This window comes from Malus sylvestris, chromosome 4 (assembly GCF_916048215.2).
Source record: "Malus sylvestris chromosome 4, drMalSylv7.2, whole genome shotgun sequence".
Taxonomy (NCBI): Eukaryota; Viridiplantae; Streptophyta; class Magnoliopsida; order Rosales; family Rosaceae; genus Malus; species Malus sylvestris.
Genome location: NC_062263.1, coordinates 27,157,895 through 27,177,854, shown reverse-complemented (window position 1 = coordinate 27,177,854; position 19,960 = coordinate 27,157,895). Strand labels below are relative to the sequence as shown.

The 19,960-nt window shown below is 37.7% G+C and overlaps 2 protein-coding genes and 1 pseudogene across 3 annotated transcripts; 2 read left to right on the top strand and 1 right to left on the bottom strand.

The window, feature by feature from the left end:
* The first annotated feature begins 3,752 nt into the window (after positions 1-3,752).
* Positions 3,753-9,427, top strand: LOC126618288 (peptide chain release factor PrfB2, chloroplastic-like; annotated as a pseudogene).
* Positions 9,428-14,191: 4,764 nt separating this feature from the next.
* On the top strand, positions 14,192-16,717 carry LOC126619187 (uncharacterized). The gene is made up of 3 exons (XM_050287481.1): positions 14,192-14,436; positions 15,418-15,752; positions 15,858-16,717. Exons 2-3 carry the CDS (start codon positions 15,645-15,647, stop codon positions 16,401-16,403), a joined length of 654 nt encoding a protein of 217 aa, XP_050143438.1. The 5' UTR covers positions 14,192-14,436; positions 15,418-15,644; the 3' UTR covers positions 16,404-16,717.
* A 183-nt stretch (positions 16,718-16,900) lies between these two features.
* On the bottom strand, positions 16,901-19,942 carry LOC126619186 (uncharacterized). Of its 2 annotated transcripts, none has more exons than XM_050287479.1 (6): positions 19,479-19,942; positions 18,747-18,965; positions 18,484-18,657; positions 18,274-18,380; positions 17,865-18,181; positions 16,901-17,759 (listed from the first exon to the last, which is right to left on the bottom strand). In XM_050287479.1, exons 1-6 carry the CDS (start codon positions 19,677-19,679, stop codon positions 17,146-17,148), a joined length of 1,632 nt encoding a protein of 543 aa, XP_050143436.1. In that variant the 5' UTR covers positions 19,680-19,942; the 3' UTR covers positions 16,901-17,145. The 2 variants fall into 2 exon arrangements, with proteins under 2 accessions (XP_050143436.1, XP_050143437.1); XM_050287480.1 differs by having other exon boundaries at positions 16,901-17,735.
* Positions 19,943-19,960: the final 18 nt, after the last annotated feature.

The following is a 19,960-nucleotide window of genomic DNA, read 5'->3' as shown; positions in this document are numbered from 1 at the left end:
ACAAATATTTAACACTTTAAATACATGATAAATCATTTGAAAAACATATATCATAAACTTTATGAAATAAATCAAAACTTTGAATCAAAACACAAACCTTTGTGTTCTTGGCAAGAACATCAAGAACATATGAAGAACATCCATGAAAACCCATAAGAGCTCCATGAATGTTTTCATGCAATAAAACTCAAATTTTTATCATTCAAAATGAGGCTAACATCCTAGGGTACTTAGGGGTTCCAAAAGTCACCTTAAAACCATTTTAACAAGACAAACATGAACCCAAAAAATCACCCTTTGGATTTGGCCGAAAATCCCCAAAATCATGGCACCAAATTTTAGCTCCAATATTCATCCTCATATGAACTACATCTACAACATTTGAGATGGCAAATTTTCAAACAAAATTTACATTCAAAGAAGCAAGAATAAAGCTTGTAACAATTACAACTTTTAAATCATAAACTTATGAACTACAAAACCCAAAAGGATTCACCAACTACTAGACCTAGGCTCTGATACCACTTGAAGGATTTATTTTGAAAAACATGTTCATTTGAGCAACATCATATAGCATGCAATTAACAATTAAAAGGCGGAATCATGCTTGCATGCACTCAAAAACAAAACATTACCATGAAATTCAAAGCCTAGTAGATTGGTGAACCAATAATCAACTCAAAACAAAGTGAGTTGAAATTAATACCTTTGTAGATTCCTCTTTGCATAAGCAAAGGCTAATCACCCAAAGAGATAGGGCCTTCATTCCTTGCTTCTTAGATCCATGGATTTGGATGGAAGAATAGGTTTCTCCAAGTTCCCAAAATAGGGAACCTCTAAGTCTCTTCACCAAGGTTTGATTGTAGAAGAAATGAGTGACCTTGGAGTAGTAGGATTGCTAGATGTACCCTCCAAGGTGTTGGCCTCTTTAGAGAGAAAATGGAGAGACAATTCTCACCAATTTTTCCCCAAAATAAACCCTTAACTTTTCCTTAATGAATTTTGGCTATAAAGTCATTTATATAGTCACTTCTTTAAGTAACCTAAACAACCAAAACCCTAATTCATCTAATATGGCCGGCCATTTAGGGATGTTTGGGCTTTTGGGCTTTAATGAATCTTTATTCATTAAATTGTCATACAATTTAAGTTAATGGGCTTGACGTTCGAAGCCCATTGGGCCTTAAGGTCCAAAACTATCCTGAAGTCTTTAACGAACTTATTCGTTTGATTAATTAACATATTAATTAATCCTTGCCATAATTAAATGATTAAACCATTTAATCATTCTTACTCATTTCCGTTTAATCTCCAATCTCTACCTTTTACGGTGTGCGATCCATTAGGTTCCTTTTAGCGAGGTAGTGGGCGATTAAAACCATTTTACATCGATTGTGAATTGAAACTATTTTCAATTCTCCCTTTAGTGATTACACACGTTTAGGGCTTCCACAAACCATGAGTGACACCTAGCAGCATATCATGGTTACCCAAGCTAATCAGAAGAGGTGGAGAACCTATTCAGTTCGGGATTACAAATGCAATACGGTCCTTCTCTAATCTAATACTCTTGACCACATTGTTTGGTATGATAGTTTATTTACTCATGTCTACTATCCAATGTGAATCGTTTGCTTATATGATTTCCTTGAATGTGATTTGGAACGCATTCCCCAATCTCATTCATACTCTGGCCAGAGATTCCAAATCATATCATAGAGTAGTCTCCCTCAACTGTTTGAAGGTTAGAGATCCCTTGTTGCGCATTCACTTGTCTCCATAGCTAAGTGGCTTAACCCCAACGATGCCGTGACACCCCGAGGGGGTGAATTAGACATAATCAAAGATTAAGGACTTAACCACAAGACAACTGTGATGCCTCAGGTAAAAGGACTACTTTGCATTATCCCAACCATGAGTTCTCATGTGACATGGAATATAAGAACTCTTTTGTTGATCACGTTCAGTGAACTCATTCTCTTATTGAGCACCTACGTACTTGTCTTGATGTCACACACACCAATGACTCGAGACTAGTCACTCTCCCTGAGAGAAGACACAGTACGTACTGATCTTAACGGACTGTCAATGCCCAATTGGTAATCCTATGATCAGGAACATTTAGGATGTGTCTACGAAAGAATGGTCTCATTAATCTAACTTCATTAGATTGCATTCTCCCAATCACATATTCCTTGGACTTTATCGTTTAAGCATATAACATTTATATGAGACGGCTCAAACAATAATCTTTGCCCTTTATATGTTAAACTAGATTAGTTTAACATTTGAAATGTCCGTAAAGTATCATCATATGATTGGTTTTAGGGCACATTTCCAACACCAATGCAGTGTGCAACGTAGGTTTTGGAAACTTTGTGATCTGTAAATGCTATACCAAGTTGAATCGCAACGAACAAGACTAATAAAATAATAAGAATATTATTAAACAAACGAGAATGCTAAAACGGCTACAAAACCCTAAGAGACTACATTGTGAATGACTTACTCTAATGAATAACAAAGTACCCTATTTATAATAAACTAACCATAATTTTTAACAAAACATAATTCTAACGAGTTAAGCCCATAAAACCAAACATTCAAATAAACCAAAATACTAATATTTTCCAACACCCTCTGTCAAACTCATGGCGGTACACGACATGAGTTTGCCAACAAGCAAATGTGGATGCAAGCCTCCAAATTCCAATGTCGATGCTGATGCTGATGCCAATATCGATGCCGATGCCGATGCCAATACCAACTAACAATCTGAACATGAACGACAACGGAAACAAGCAAACAGATACCAACCCGAAGCAGATCAAATCCCGAATGATCAAACCTGCTCTAATGCCAAGTTGAATATCAGAGTACGCAACGAACAAGACTAACAAAATAATAAGAATATTATTAAAAGAACGAGAATGCCAAAACGGCTACAAAACCCTAAGATACTACATTGTGAATGACTTATACTCAAATGAATAACAAGCAGGCTATTTATAATAAAATAACCCTAATCTCTAACAAAACATAATTCTAACGAGCTAAGCCCATAAAACCAAACATTCAAATAAACCAAAATACTAATATTTTCCAACGTTCACGAGCTTGGTAGCTACTTTGTGTGACTTGGTTATTATCATCAGTCAACTAGTGTCGCAATCGAGTCGGTTTGCAAGATAGAGCTCTGGCTGAGTTTGGGTCCCTGCAACTGATAAGTTGAACTCAGATCAGTGTTCAAGAAAGAGTTACAAAAATCAACTTTTCCAAAGAAGCACTTTTCCGACTCACTATGTGATAGGAATCAAAACTCAAAATTTCCCGCCCATTGCAAGTAGTCAGTATCTCCCATATCCAATGAACTTCGAAAGCGTTTCCTAAATTTGATTGTGGCTTTTCGAATAAGCAGAAGTTGTTGCCAATTGGCTTGGAGAATCTACAACAAAACTAAACCCTGATCCCAGCTAATTTCCACTGGTTACATGAATCTCAAACTATTTAGGATTGAAGATCATATTGCTCATTGTACTGAGAATCACTTTTCAAATAAGCCAGCCTAACGAGAAAAGCACTTCTCTAGGTTTCATCTTGGAAACAACATGCAGAGCAGAAAAAGAAGAGAAGAGTTAACCTGACTCACCTGACTCGGCCGAGTCACAGAGAAGCTGAGGGACCGATTCCAACACGGACTCACGTAAATTCCCTGGGGCTTGTTCACCACAACGACCCATTGGTCATCGTAAATGACGTTGTTCCTCGAGAAGGAAAGGGGGCTGGATTTAGAAGAGGCGGACATGGCTCTCGCCAGCTCTACGTGCTTAGAGATGGCGGGAAGAGGCGGGAAGAGGAGCACGAGGTAATTTTGTGGGGTTTGGAGGGCATTTTGGGAACTGGGATTTACGGCATCGGCTTGGGCTGACATGGTGACTGAGCAGCGGCTGAGAAAGACGAAGGCTTTGGGGGGTTTGGAAGGCATTTTGGGAACTGTATTTCAAAACGTCATCGTTTCAACTTCCAGGTCGCTCGAGCAGCTCCTGTATTTTTAAAACCCTCAGTTAGAGTTTCTGTAAAACCCTAATAAACTCAAAACATCATAAAAATGTCATCTTTCATGCTCAGAAGGAGAGCAAGTAGTGGTGGTGTTTGGGATAAAACTTGAACTTTGGGTTAAAAAGAGGTTAGCCCAAAAAAAAGCTCAAAATGAGATTCAGAAGAAGGAAAAGTCCAAGGCCCAGCCGAAGCCCAGAAGAAAGAAGGGTCCCGATCAAGTGCAGATCATTCAAACCACCTGCTCACCTACCTAGAGGTCAAGTAGTGTAGACCAGCTAGCTAATCAGCCCAAAAATACTTTACAATGGCAGTACAAGTAAAAAGTTGATGAGTCACTGCCCTTCAGATGCATTCGGTTAAAATCAACACTGCAGGCAGCCAAGCCAAATCGTCTATAAAATGAGAAAGAAAAATCAGAGACAATGACACTTAATCAAACAAACAAATACAAGCACAAACTCTGCTCAAACCAGATTTGCCTTCACGAAGCTGTAGTCAGCCCCCAGTCTTCATCCCTTTCGGGATCAACCTTCACTAGAAATCCTTTGTAAAAGCTCTGCTACCCTGTTTAAATCTTGTTGTAGTATCGATCCCCTCATATAGACTCATCTTCCAATCTTCCCTTCTAGCATTCGAACACTTTGTAAATTACAAAGCGAGGAAGTTGCAAGACGATCAGCCTTGCCCGACAATGTGAAACCTTGCCCTGCCTCCTTTGTTTTTGTCTTTCATTCATATATCTAGTAATATGATGTATGCTTCCATCTGCATCCAAGTTATTGCTAGCCAGTTTATGATTAAAAGACTTCTAAGTTCTAACCATTCGGGCAGACAAGATTGATCAATTAAAAGTCATTGGTCTCAAGGCATAAAAAGAACCTTATGTGGACTTAACTCATCCACGACAATCCTTGATAACAAGAAGTCCGAAGTTACTTGGGGCGCAAGTAATTGGCTTATTCTCTAGTTTTACTTTTGTTATATCATAATTCCCATAGAACACTTGAGTATAGAATTAATTCGGATATGAAGCCTCAAGACCTATACCTAAGGCCTGACAAAGGCACCTATTTGAATTCATTCTGCTTTGCTGGCTCGGGCAATTAAAGTATAACAGGGTTGATACTTCTGCAACAATGAAACAACCAAGATGTGTTCAAGTATTCGGTTAGTTTTGACGGGAAGCCTCAAAACCTACACCTAAGGCCCCACAAAGGCACCTTTCATAACTAACTGGGTCCCTCGGACATATATATATATACAATAAAACTTAACATCGGTTTTACATCTGTCATGCTAAAGATGGCAGTGGCACGCCCGGGTATTTAAAGTTAATTTTGATTGTGAGCCTCAAGACCTACACCTAAGGCCCCACAAATGCACCTTTCAGAATTAACTCTGTTCTTCTCTTACAGCCCGCCAATAAGCAGAAGCCCGATAAACAACATTAACGACGCCAATCTCTCGAGGAGCTGTGTACTCGTTGGCCAGGAAACATCCTCATTGGATATTCTTCTAGACGAACAGGTGGATCATGGCAGCTTCTCTGCCCAAACCCAGAAGCCAAAAGCCGTTTTTTTCCATTTCTGCTTTTCTCTACTCTGTCTGAATCCCAACTAAGAAATCTAAATCGACCCTCAAACCCTCAATATTTACCTAATCCAATCGAAAAAAAGGATTTTGGATTCTTGGGTTTCTCCATTTCCTCCCAATACCTCAGAATCCCCTTTTGGGTCTCTTCAAAATCACCCATTTCCGAGTAGTATCTTTATTTCGGGCTCCAACCCTCTTGCTTTAAGCTCTGGGTATGTTGCTTCAGGGAAAAATGTAACTGGGTCTAGTGTATTGGGGCTGCCAATGGTGAGAAGTTTGTATTCGAGTCGTGGCAGTTTCGGGTTGGTTTGCTTGTTTGGTACTCAGGCTGCGGTGGAGCCGTCGACCTGTGATGGGCTGACGGTTGATAGAATCGTTGCTAGTGAGTCGTCGATTCTGGATGAGAACGAGAGTGATTGGAAAAGTCACGCTGCTGCAATTGCACTGTCCACTCATCTTATTAAGAAACGATTGCAGGTACAATTTAAAATGAGATCATTCCGTTGTGTTCCTCTGCAATTTATCATCGTCTGGTGTTTAGGATTAGATCGGATCGAATAAGTCATTATATTCAATGTATGTTGAAAATGTGGGGATTGGATGAGAGAAGTTTCCTTCGTGACTAATCCGTCCATTTTCTCATAAACACAAGTTGAATCTAGTGACTTATATAATCCAATCCAATCCAATCCTAGACACCAAACAAGGCCGTATAAGTTTAATTTAGAAGCATAACTTGGTTTCTTATGTTGAGGATTCAATCATTTGGTTTGGTTGATACTCTGTTTGTATTCGAATATTTCGGCATAGTTTTGAAGTACGTCTTCTGATTATGGTGGCAGTGGAAGAAGTTGCTGGTTAGGTTGGATATGTTATCAGCAGAGGTGAATAAGCCAGACCTGTGGAATGATACTGTACATGCAGGGAAGATAAGCCGTCAACATGGTTCACTTCTGGGTAAAATGAAAGAAGTGCAGGCATTTGAGCGAGAATTGCTCGAGCATATAGACGTGGTAAAGCTTGCCCGTGAAGAGAATGACGCAGAGCTGGAATCGGTGGGCCTTCAGTTCTTCTCATAGGCATGTTATTTCATGGTTTGTGCCTTCGTCAATAATTATTACCAATATGATGTTTTATTCACTGGTTATCGTAGATTCAAATTATGATGTATGCCAAATAGTGAAAAGTCCATGCTAGTATCTGTTTTTCAGTGAATAGGAAAAAAAGTAACGGACATATAACATTGTTAATAGAATCAATGCAGTAACACTATACGATCTACGTTGATGTAAAGAAGGATCAATTGAACTGGTCATATTTGAATCCTTACCATAAAGTTAAATCCTTTCTTTTAAGTTATAAGGTACTTGAGAGTTGAGAGCAACATGCTTTGTGCTTTTTAGTTAGTTATACGGATTCTCATATGCAGGAATCCATGAACGCTTTGCTTAATATGAGAAGAACTTCAAAGGAGAAGGAGATTGAAGCTTTGTTAGCTGGGGAGCAGGATCCTTGCATCGTGTTACATTGAGGTCTGTTTGATATATGAATCATGTTTTCTGCATCAATATTTCCTATATTCTATGAAACATGTATTGGCGGTGTCTAGTTTTTGGTATTTTGTACTTATTATATAGATGTTGTAATGGTGAAAGACACTAGTTGCGATTAATCTATACCAACCAGACCTTAGATACTATTGTGCCATGTAGGTTCAAGCAGGAGCTGGGGGTACAGAGAGTAATGACTGGGCAGCTATGGTCATGCAGATTTATAAAATGTGGGCTCAACGATGCGGATATGACATGACTGTGGTGGATGAAATGCCGGGTGAGATTGTGGGAATCAAGGTTCATCTTCTTATCCACTGATCCCTTGTATTTGCGAATGGATCCATGAAACATCTGTAGCAATTATTTGCATGGTAAGGAAAAAGAAATCAGCTTATCCCAAGCATGTACAAATCCACTGTCCCACCCCAATTATATTGCAGTAAAGCCTTTAAACTGAAGAGTATGCTAATGTTCTGACTTCAGATCAATCTGTTCTTGCTGCGGGCAACAATCAAAGTTGACGGTGAATATGCTTTTGGATATGCCAAAGCAGAAGTAGGAGTGCACAGGTTGGTATGGATCTCACCTTTTGACAGTAATAAGCGTAGGCACACTTCATTGGCTGCTGTTGCTGTGACTCCAATCCTGGGAGATGCATCTGAGCATGTACAAATTAATGAATCTGATCTGTGCATTGAGCGATTTCGTTCTGGGGGAGCTGGAGGCCAGCACGCAAATACAACCGATAGTGCTGTGAGGATTGTTCACATTCCTACAGGAATTACTGCTACTTGTCAAAATGAGAGGTGTTAAAACACATTTTCGTTTTTTATATTTGGAACTAAGAATTGCCAACTTTCATCCTAATCACGGAGTTTCCTTTTTTCTTCAATGTACAGATCACAACATCAGAATAAGGCTTCAACAATGGCTGTTATTCAGTCATGAGTAGACCAGCTTGAGATGGCGTGCCAGAATAAAATGAATGCACAGTATTCACAATCTCTTACCGATATGACCTGGGGAAGCCAGATACGCAGCTATGTGCTCCAGGTATGCTCTATCCTCTAGAACTAGCAGAACACTATCCCCAATTCCATCGAAAACCCAAGTCACGTAACTTCCATTGCTACTTTTAATGCAGCCATACCGGATGGTGAAAGATCTTCGGACAAACTATGAAGTCTCAGATCCTGATTCTGTCCTTGAGGAAGATGTAGAGGGCTTCATCTTGAGCTATTTATCAGCTTGCTTGGATAAAGATGAAGATGACAACGGAAAATCCGACTTGCATAACTTTGCCAAGGCTGAGCCTGTGCCGCATGTCCAGACATCAAACTTGTAGGTTTCAATCATTTGACGGCAAATCAATCAGCCACGCCCGCGATGGTGATCCATACAAAGACAAGAAGAATTGAGGGAGTGTATGGCATTTGTATATTCAGTTAACAGGAAGGGTCGTGAAAACAAAGCAGATGAAATGTTTTGGCGGAATTGTTTGCACTCAAAATATACCCATTTTTACTTATTTGGGCAATTTGGGTAAAATATGGCATTTGGAGGATTAATGTGCAAGAAAACTAACTTGGAAAGATATTTGGCTGCAAGTAGAGGGGTTTAGCACTATAATATTGTTTTTCCCATTTGTTTGGGTGGTGGAGGTTTGTCAAGCCTTTGTTTAAATCAAGTTACATGCATGTATTGCAAGTGGATGAGAGAGTTTTCGGACAATGATAATATGAAAGAAGCCAACTTGCTTCTTTTAATTGTTAGTTTATTACAAGTGAAGGAGATATGTGCTAAAAACATGTGGTGGAGATGCAAGTTCCCCTTTTAATATTGTTTCTACATGCAAGTTGGCAATGAAATGCAAGTTGCCCAAGCAATAGAATGCAAGCTGCCCAAGCTTCTTTCGGGCAAGTGCAATGTCCTCAGCAGGGGGTTTATTCCAGACCTCTATATAAAGGATCACAAGCACAAGGATTATGGACACTCAATCAAACAAACAAATACACAAACTCTGCTCAAGCCAGATTTGCATACGAAGATTTAGTCAGCACCAAGCCTTCATCATTTTCAGGATCAACCTTCACCAAAAGCCTTCTTTTATCTAGTTTATTAGCTCTGCTGCTCACTTGCAGTATCAATCTCCTTTGTAGTTTTCATGTACAACTCATCTTCAGTCATTTAATTTACAAGCAATTTACAATATTAGTTATTCACTTTCCTTTGTCATTTACATATTGTTCTACATCTCCATATAAGTAAAGTCCTTATTTTTAATGCAAACAAAGAACCTTGATTTGAATCACTCCCATTCAATGACACAATCTCTTGGTCAGAAGTCGAACTCAGGTGCAACCTCAATCATTCAAAATCCGTCTACTAGCGGCATCTAGTAGTGGCACGCCCACACCCCACCAATCTCGTGTTTGAATACATTCCCGGCATGCCGGCAAGGCTCATGGCGAATTTAGAGAGCGAACATGACTTCCATATGATGTCTCAGGGCAAGTGATTTGTTTGGTGAAATATCAGTTACCTATAAGCAAGGTATTAAATATCGATAATATCGGCGAAATATCGCCAATATTATCGTTTTTCAGAGAAACCGATATTTTCACACGTATCCTCCTAATTATTGTCAAAATATCGCGATATTATCAATAATATCGCGATATATTCAATATTATCGAAACAATCGTCATGGCTCCGTCGTCGGAAAGGCAGCCGAGGCTAGGTCGTCGCAACTGCCCAGATCTCTCTCTGCAATCCAGGCTCAGACCCAAGATATGTGCCTCCGTCGTCGGAAATGAAAAGTCCAGTGTTCTAAAACTTGCTGCAAATCCCAAACTTGCTGCAATTTTCGCAATGGGCTGCAGAAATTCGCAGAGACGAGCTGCAGAAATTCGTACGAGATCGGAAGTTGTAGATTTGTGAAGATGAGGGAATTTTTGCAGCTCATCTATGAACTGTGAAGATGAGGGAAGAGAGTCTGAGAGAGTGCGAAGAGAACCATGGGATGTGATTAAAACGGGTGATGTGATGAAAAAACCACCCAAGGTGGTTTTTTAATTATGAAATTGAAAACCATGGGATGGTTTTAGTGAGGTAACCCAAGGTGGTTTTGATTATAAAATTGAAAACCATGAGATGGTTTTAAAAGTGGACGGGTGATGTTAAAGAGGTGAGGGGATGGTTAATGGTTTTAACTTTTTAATAAGAGTATACTGCCGATTTGCCCCCTGAACTATCACCCAACTTTCGATTTCCCCCCTGAACTTTTTAATTGGAAAATTAAGGACTTAAACTAATTTTTTTGGCCGATTTGCCCCCTGCTGTCAATTTTTCATTCATTCCATCCAAATTTTTGTTAAATGGAAGCATATGCACAACATGTGTGGGTAGTTCGGTCGCTTCATTCTTTAAAATAATTGAAAACCTTAGATTTCTAAAATATAAACCTATGCAAATATGTGTGATTCTATAGCTTTTGTATCTAAAGGTCTAGTGAAATGACACTTTTGTCCACAAATGAGAGTTACGTGGTTTGCACATGATAAGAGTTAACGTTAATTTGGATGAAATCTATGAAAAACTAACTGTAGGGGGGAAATTGGCCAAAAAAAATTAGTTTCAGTCCTTAATTTTCCAATTAAAAAGTTCAGGGGGGAAATTGAAAGTTGGGTGATAGTTCAGGGGGCAAATCGACAGTTTACTCTTTTAATAATGAAAACCACCCACTATGTGAGTTTTTTATATTTTTAAAAGTTTGGTATATATATTATATATATATGTTATATAAATTATAAATTATTTAGATAATATTAGGTTTTTTTTCATAGGCAAGCATATTATATATATATATAGATAAAACATTCACATATGTATATTCTTTTATAAGAAATAACATATTAGTCAAGAATTATTTACATTTGATATAGTAAATTTAATTAATTCATAAAATATATAAGAAATTTCTTATATCCAGCCCATGTGTGTGTTATCCGAGAGAGGAAAAAAAAAATCCAAACCTGCTTTCAAAATATCCAGCCCACGTGTTAGTGATCGTGAGGTTTGGTCTTCAATATATTCACCCTGCTTTTTGAAGCTACTGGAAATGTCTTCAAATGATTTTGCTTATGGACAACATCAACCAATCTCAGATCCATATGGGTGGCATGTTAACAATTACATGCAAAACTATTTTGGGGATTTATCATTTGATGACTACTCCTCACAATACACTTACTCTACACATAGAGATGATGAAGATGGTCAAAATTTTATGAAATTGAAAACCATGGGATGGTTTTAGTGAGGTAACCCAAGGTGGTTTTGATTATAAAATTGAAAACCATGAGATGGTTTTAAAAGTGGACGGGTGATGTTAAAGAGGTGAGGGGATGGTTAATGGTTTTAACTTTTTAATAAGAGTATACTGCCGATTTGCCCCCTGAACTATCACCCAACTTTCGATTTCCCCCCTGAACTTTTTAATTGGAAAATTAAGGACTTAAACTAATTTTTTTGGCCGATTTGCCCCCTGCTGTCAATTTTTCATTCATTCCATCCAAATTTTTGTTAAATGGAAGCATATGCACAACATGTGTGGGTAGTTCGGTCGCTTCATTCTTTAAAATAATTGAAAACCTTAGATTTCTAAAATATAAACCTATGCAAATATGTGTGATTCTATAGCTTTTGTATCTAAAGGTCTAGTGAAATGACACTTTTGTCCACAAATGAGAGTTACGTGGTTTGCACATGATAAGAGTTAACGTTAATTTGGATGAAATCTATGAAAAACTAACTGTAGGGGGGAAATTGGCCAAAAACAATTAGTTTCAGTCCTTAATTTTCCAATTAAAAAGTTCAGGGGGGAAATTGAAAGTTGGGTGATAGTTCAGGGGGCAAATCGACAGTTTACTCTTTTAATAATGAAAACCACCCACTATGTGAGTTTTTTATATTTTTAAAAGTTTGGTATATATATTATATATATATGTTATATAAATTATAAATTATTTAGATAATATTAGGTTTTTTTTCATAGGCAAGCATATTATATATATATATATATATATATATATATATATATAGATAAAACATTCACATATGTATATTCTTTTATAAGAAATAACATATTAGTCAAGAATTATTTACATTTGATATAGTAAATTTAATTAATTCATAAAATATATAAGAAATTTCTTATATCCAGCCCATGTGTGTGTTATCCGAGAGAGGAAAAAAAAAAATCCAAACCTGCTTTCAAAATATCCAGCCCACGTGTTAGTGATCGTGAGGTTTGGTCTTCAATATATTCACCCTGCTTTTTGAAGCTACTGGAAATGTCTTCAAATGATTTTGCTTATGGACAACATCAACCAATCTCAGATCCATATGGGTGGCATGTTAACAATTACATGCAAAACTATTTTGGGGATTTATCATTTGATGACTACTCCTCACAATACACTTACTCTACACATAGAGATGATGAAGATGGTCAAAATTTTGAATCTCATAGGAACTCTATGTGGTACTAAGTCACTCATGTATCTTATCATGCAATGTATAAAGTGTAAAATATTGTACTAATTCATTATATATAAATGATTATGATGTGTTTAAACTTCTTTCATTAATTACTACATATTTTCTTTCATTAATTACTACATATTTTCTACACTCACAATGTTTGCCAGCTCGCTATATAATAAACTTAAATCAGTTAAATCCATCATGCATTGCATTTCCTTCCAATTTTTTGTGATAAACTAATAAATAATTGACTAAATAAACATTCTGCAAAGTTTCAATAAAAATTTCCAAGTTTTTCTTATAATTTCCGTACTAATTCATTATATATAAATGATTATGATATGTTTAAACTTCTTTCATTAATTACTACATATTTTCTACACTCACAATGTTTGCCAGCTCGCTATATAATCAACTTAAATAAGTTAAATTCATCATGCAATGCATTTCCTTCCAATTTTTTGTGATAAACTAATAAATAATTGACTAAATAAACATTCTGCAAAGTTTCAATAAAAATTTCCAAGTTTTTCTTATAATTTCCGTGGTTTTTATTCAATTTTTATCAATATCGATAATATCCCGATATTTCCATCGAAATTTCCATGTTTTTGGACTACCGATATTTCCAATATCATCGATATTTATTACATTGCCTATAAGTTATAACCGATATTCCGGTTCAAATTTTGACAAAAATTGCATGAGACTCGCGTGGATGGTTAAGAAGCATCTCACGTACAACTTTTAGACAGAGTTTAAACGAAAATCGCGATTTGATTACAAACTCTGCCACATGAGCATGATTAATAGTTTTCTCACCACCTGTTAGATTGAGGCATTCCTACTACAACCACAAGGATGAACAATACAATTTGACCAAGTGTTTTTGGTATGAAATTAACTCATACACGGGGGAAGGGAACCTCTTCGGATCCCTTCCACCAAATCTGGACCTTTGAAATTTGATTTAACGGCTAAAATTATTATAACTTTTAAAGAGGCTCCCTGTTTTTAGCCGTCGTATCAAATTTCAAGTATCCGAATTTGTTTATTGATAGGATTTGGTGGAAGTGATCCGAAGAGTATCCCTTTCCATACACTGGCTCGGTCATAAAAAATAAGGAAAATTAATAAAAATATCTTCAAAATTTTGAGTTTTAACGATAAGGACAAAATAAAGGGTAAAGTGAATAGTACCAAGATTAACATTTTAGTATAAAAATGTGATTTTTCGTTAAAATAAATAGTACTGTAAACTTTTCGTTGAAATTGTCTAAAAAATATGCTACCATTTTATGCCTGTTATTTCCACCTTTTCATTAGCTGGGCCTTTGGGCTTAGATTTAATCTATATTCCAGTTTTATCCCTGCTAAGTTTGCATTATTACATTTTTACACGGACAAAAATGCCCCGCACTCATCTCTTTCCTCCTTAGTTCTTCCTGCCGGTGCTGGACGTCGTCCTGTTTTCCAATTGAAAACCTTGTGCGTCTTCTCCTCATCTCCTCACCAAGCAGCCACGATCTTTCAAGTTGAAATTCCTCTCCTTCACCCTTTGCTCGTTGAATTTCACATCAGCAGCATCTCCCTATAACCAACCCAGGAGCTTGGTTCGGATTCAAGTTTTCCGACGGTAACAGGCGATTCCTCCGACTCCAGCCATCCGACGCCCGCCATCGAGGTTAGTCTGAAACGATTCCTACCCTGTTGGCATATTGCATGTCAAAATCTGCTTCAAATTTGTGATTTAATATAATTGGGCTTTGGAAAAAATTTCATGATTTTGTCTAATCCAGTTTAACGATTAGAAATTTCGCCTGCGGACTGCAATTTCATCTGCTGCAAAAAAATAGATTCTTTTTAATCTGAATTTATAAAATTATATATATTCGAATTTGTTTTACATCTGATTCGGTTGGATTTAGGGGTTGTGTTTTAGGGTTTCCTGGCCTGAGTTGTGTATAAAGAGAAAAGAGTGATTTTTTTGTATCCTAATCATGGTCATAGACACGAGTCTGATATTTTCAAGTAAGATGCCGAGTCCTCTTGCATTCATATAATTACATTTGTGAGCTGCTTTTCTGGGTTTTTGTTGATTTGTTTGCTTATCTGGTATATACAAAAAGAGTGACACTGCCACAACCATTATCAATTTATACATGAAAAACGTAATGTTGGGCCAATCTAACCATTTATTTTGAGCATATCACATCAGCAAAATAATGAGACATATGGCAGCGGGGTTTTTTCAAGTCGTTTTTTGTTGGCATGTTGTTGTTCATGCAAGTGTTGATTTGATAAATGCGAGTGCTTTTGGCATTTTATGACAAAGAACAAGAAGAATAGTAATAGTATGTATGCGAGTTTGAGAACTGAGACATGTGAATTGTATTGTATGGAGGTAAGCAACAGTTATGTGAGACATGTGAATTGTATGGAGGTAAGCAACAGTTATGTGACTGTTTTTTTTTTGTTTAAAAGTTTGTGTGATTTTTTGATATATTCTTCATTATGAAAGGAAGAATAGGAAGAATGTGTAATATATATCTCTAACTATTCGACTTTGTTCCAAGCAATATTGTTTGGTGAAATAGTTGTGTTACGATATTGGAGAAAGTTAAAAATATTTGAATTTCATTTTGACGAGGTTCTCATTCTCCAGGTGAAATCCGGATACCAATTCTCAAGATCAGTGTGCCACAAAGTGGCATATGAAGCAGGGGTCTTGGATTAACAAGAAATAGTATCAAATACTTGTTTACAGTTAGGGCTCGCACAGAACAAGATTGAGCTCACGCAGAGAGGGATCGGAATCCTAATTGGAGAATTAGGGCTTTCATCTTTTGAAGAATTGGGATCGTGATTGTAAGTTTTCAGTAGAATTGAAGAATGGGTTCTTCTCCGGTGATAACCCCAGAAGACGTATTGTTGTCTCTGATGAATGATGGCACCATTGATTCTCTCAGATTAAAGATCATCAATCAGCTTAAATCCAATGTAACTCTCTCTCTCAAAAAGTTAGGAATTTTGGAGCTGAAATTGTATGTTTTTTTTTGTTTTTTTTGTGAAATTGTAATGGTGATGGTTAATGGGCAATTGCAGGAGGAGCTGAAGAACACGACTATTAAAATGGCGGAGCAGAGCAAAGTTCTCAACACTCCTGGGGCCGAAAAACAGACAAAAAGAGAGCTTTTTGACGCATTAAGGCAGGAACTTGAAACCCAAGTGCTCGAAAAGGCCTCTAAGTCCGTTTGGGAGTTGATTTTAGACAACAATGGATTGGGGAATGAAATCAGCGGAACGGTTGAAAGGGTTTTCTGCCGGTTGAGCGGCCGCGAACCGCCTCTCTTTCCTCCTCCGGCGGATGCCAACAATGCTGTTGCCAGTGTCAATGCTAATGCAGATACCAGTGCCAATGCCAATGCCAGTGCCAGTGCCAATGACAAGGAGAACGGAAAAGAGAAAGGAAAAACAAAAGGGAAGGCAACAGCAACAGCAAGCAATTCACATGAGAAGGAGAAAGCGCCAAAGAAGCGAAGATACAGTGAGATAAATGCACAAGGACAAGGAGAGGAAAATCAAGTTGCAGCAAAGTCTGATGAACCTCCAGCTGCTATGCCTGAAGAGTCACAAGTTCTGAAGACTTGAGCTTACTGCTTCCTCAGGCCAATCTTGTTTGAAATTCTTTGGCTAATTTTGTTCTTGTTAAAATCTTACTGTTAGGGAAGAGTATATTTGCACATTCGAAAGTATATTTGCACATTCGAATTCTCTAGATGTGGGTTAGGGCGATTGCCTAGGTCATTGTTGCATCTGAATTTAAATTCCTTTTCACATGGATTAGAGTATCGGTTTAGAATATCGCTTGGTCAGAAAAGAAATATCAGTCACGGTCCTGTGTAACAGAACTTATCTGTTTAGTATGCCTCTTGTTTATGTACGTTGAGACTCTCTGTTTAGTATACCTCTTGTTTATGTACGTTGAGAAGATAAAACCCTTTGTACTCTGCTGACAAAGGGCTTTTGAAATATCAACTTTTCTTTGGATTCAAAATAACTTGTATGATCGCCGGATATTGAAGTTTTTATACTTAGATTAAATTGGATATTGAAGTGCCTATTTTGTGTACTCAATCTTGAAGAAATTTCAAGAACAACCTTGGACTCTTCATTGTTTGACAAAAAAGCACTGCCAATGCTGAAGCCAGAATGCAGCTTTTGGAAAAAGTTGGCCACAAAGGAAAAGCTAAACACTAATAAACCAAACAAACAGGGGATTAAGACTATCTAATCCCCCTCTACAAAATTAATACTGACCTAACCAGGGGATGAAGCTGAGGCAATATACACTCATCCCCGGTAGATTTTTCCTTTCATTCGTCTCTGTGAATCATTTCCAGCGGTTGCCCAAGTCGTTACAAGTTGCAAAGTCTTCCATTGTCAAATTTTGAGTGAAGGATGAAGATGCTGAGTTGTTCTTGGCCATTTGTATCCCTGAGTTCCTGGCAGCCACCCAGATGCCTGGCTGAGGTAGTGGCAACACCCAGCTGACCGGTTGAGGCTGAAGTAGGTCAACATTTGCGCCGGAAACCAAGTTTTGGTTATCAGCCAGTTCTTGTACATAGTCTGGGTGCCTTACATCAGCTGCAAATGCATAATTCGTTTGTTCTGGAAATGCGATGAGTGAGTTGGCCTGGGGCATGACTTGTTTATTGCTGAATTCAATTTGTGAGTCGATCATTAGCTGGCTTTCGATATTACTCAGCAATTGGGAGTTGGGATTAGGGCTTCCTAATCCTTGATTATATACATTGAAGCTTTGACAAGAAATAGTAGAATTCGCTTGTGCAACAGAAACCAATCCAGGAAGTTGCTCTCGTCCTAAGAAATCAGAAAAACTGGTCATTGCTTGGGTTATCCCTTGATCCCAGTAAACCGGCATTTGTGGATTTTGAACTGCTTGGTTTCCGATCACCTCATCTAAAGGCGAAGAAAAATCCATCACTATATCATCACAAGATAGTTGGGGAAACAACATCAGTGTATTGTTCTTCTCAAGAGTCGATGGCCTAAAAAAAGCTTTTCTTGTGAAGGAAGCAATAAAAGTACCTGATATTGGTGAAGTTGAATCCTTGATCCTCAGAGTTGGCTTGAGCTGTTCGTATGTTTGAACTTGTTGAGTACGATCATAACGTGTCTGGACGCATGGCGAAAAGGGGAACTGCAGATTGGAGGGGATTTCTGCCCCGTGTCTATCAAACTTGAAAGAAAATTCTGCAAGACCATTGTGGAAATCTGACTGAAAGTATGGAGATTTTTGACTCGGGAAAGGTCTTTGGCTCATCTCTAAAAACCGGCTTTCGCATTGTATGAGCTTTTCGTAGTGTTGGTCAAGGGCACCTGGGGGAAACTGAACATAATGCCTCCTGAAAACAGAAGATATCGAAAAACTACGTCAGCTAGTGCTAAAAATATTTGGGTTTTGGAGAAATGTGAAGAGAAAATAAAGATAAAGGACCTGTGGATAAGAGCTTGACCATTGGTGAAATCTGATGCCACATTCCACATGGTATGCTTTCTCGGCTGTGGATTTAATTCTCGGTGGAACGTAGGCGGCTGGTTCAACTGCAAAACATCACCACATTAACAAGATGCTGAGAACAAAATTACCACAATTAAAACCTTAGTCCAATGAATACTTGTGAACACGAAGATGAACAAGAGTTACCTCGATTTCGAGAATCCCGGGCTCATTTTCTTCGATAACTGCTCTCAATGCCGAAATATCAGACCACTGCACTTCAATCTTGCTCTTCAAACCCTGATCCAAGATTTCCCACACCAATTTTCGCTTTGCGTAGTAACATTTCACCACCAAATCACCTTCATTGTGTGCCACTCTCTGCACAACATTATAATCAAAATCGAACAAAATTTGTACTTTCGCAACTTCAGATTAAGTGTGTCATGGATTGTTTAAAAAGTGCCAACCTGCCATGAACCGATTCGGATAAATGATGCATTGAAGTTGGAAGCCTTCAATTTTTCCTTCTCAGTCATCAACTGAAAAGCGTTGGGTTTAACTTCCGGCGAACGCTTAGCCTTGAGTTTTCTGGGTGCAATCACTTCTGTTAAGTCTATGAAAGGGGGTGTCTCCCCAAGGTTCAAACCAAGAGGACTTAAACTTAGAAGAGTTTGAGCCAATTGAGCCTGCAAAAAAATGAGTAATAAATTTTTTTAAAAAATATAGCAAAATGGTAGCATGAAATGAAAAAAACATTGCAGAAAATGGGAAAGAATACAAAATTAATTAAAAATATTTACTGTTCACTTATAAATACATAGAAAGTTAGAAACAACCATCGTGTTAAAAAGGAACGAAATGATAGAAAAAGAAACAATCCTACTTTAGTGTCTCTTTTCTTTCTTTCTTTTCTTCATGTGGTTGAGAATTGAGAAGATGCAACATTTAAAAAAAAATGGAAGAACGATACGTGAGCGTAGTTATATTGGCTTCAATGGATTTTCTTTCAAATCCCAATCCACAGAGAAAGTATTGTAAAAACCTTAAAAACGCCATGCAAAAGCTAAATCAACCCAAAAATAAATAAGTCAATATAAATTGATTAAAACACATAAAATGTAAAGATTCAAGATGCATCCATCACATTGAATAAAAAAAAAAACCGAAACGAAAAAAACGAAGAAAAAACGGTAAAATACTTTTTTGTTGGAATCCATTGGAGTTCGTCTGAGCCTCTTGTTTGCAGCTTCTGAAATATGATCACAACAAGAGACAAAACCAGTGACACGCTTCGCATTCTTCGAATTCAGAGACGAATTCTGAGACTGCTCGGAAGCAGAACCAGAAGTTTCACCACCATCACTGTTCCACTTGAAACCGCCATTAGAATCCACAACCATGTCTTCTTTATTATTTCTTTGTTCCTGGTTTTTCGGATGAAGAACTGAAAAAATCAGTCGAAACCCAGTAGAAATCCAACTGGGGCCGATTCAGTTTCGAGTGTCAAATCGGAGTATAAATAGGTTGACTGTGGGGAGTTGGAGGAGAGGGAGAGAGATAGTAGGAGAGAGAGAAGCGGCGTGAACAGAGGAAACGGAGAAAAACAGAGCAAACAAACGTGTGAGAGTAGGATTTTGCAGAGCCAACGAGCCGACTGTGGGGCTTTGGCCTTATAAAGGGA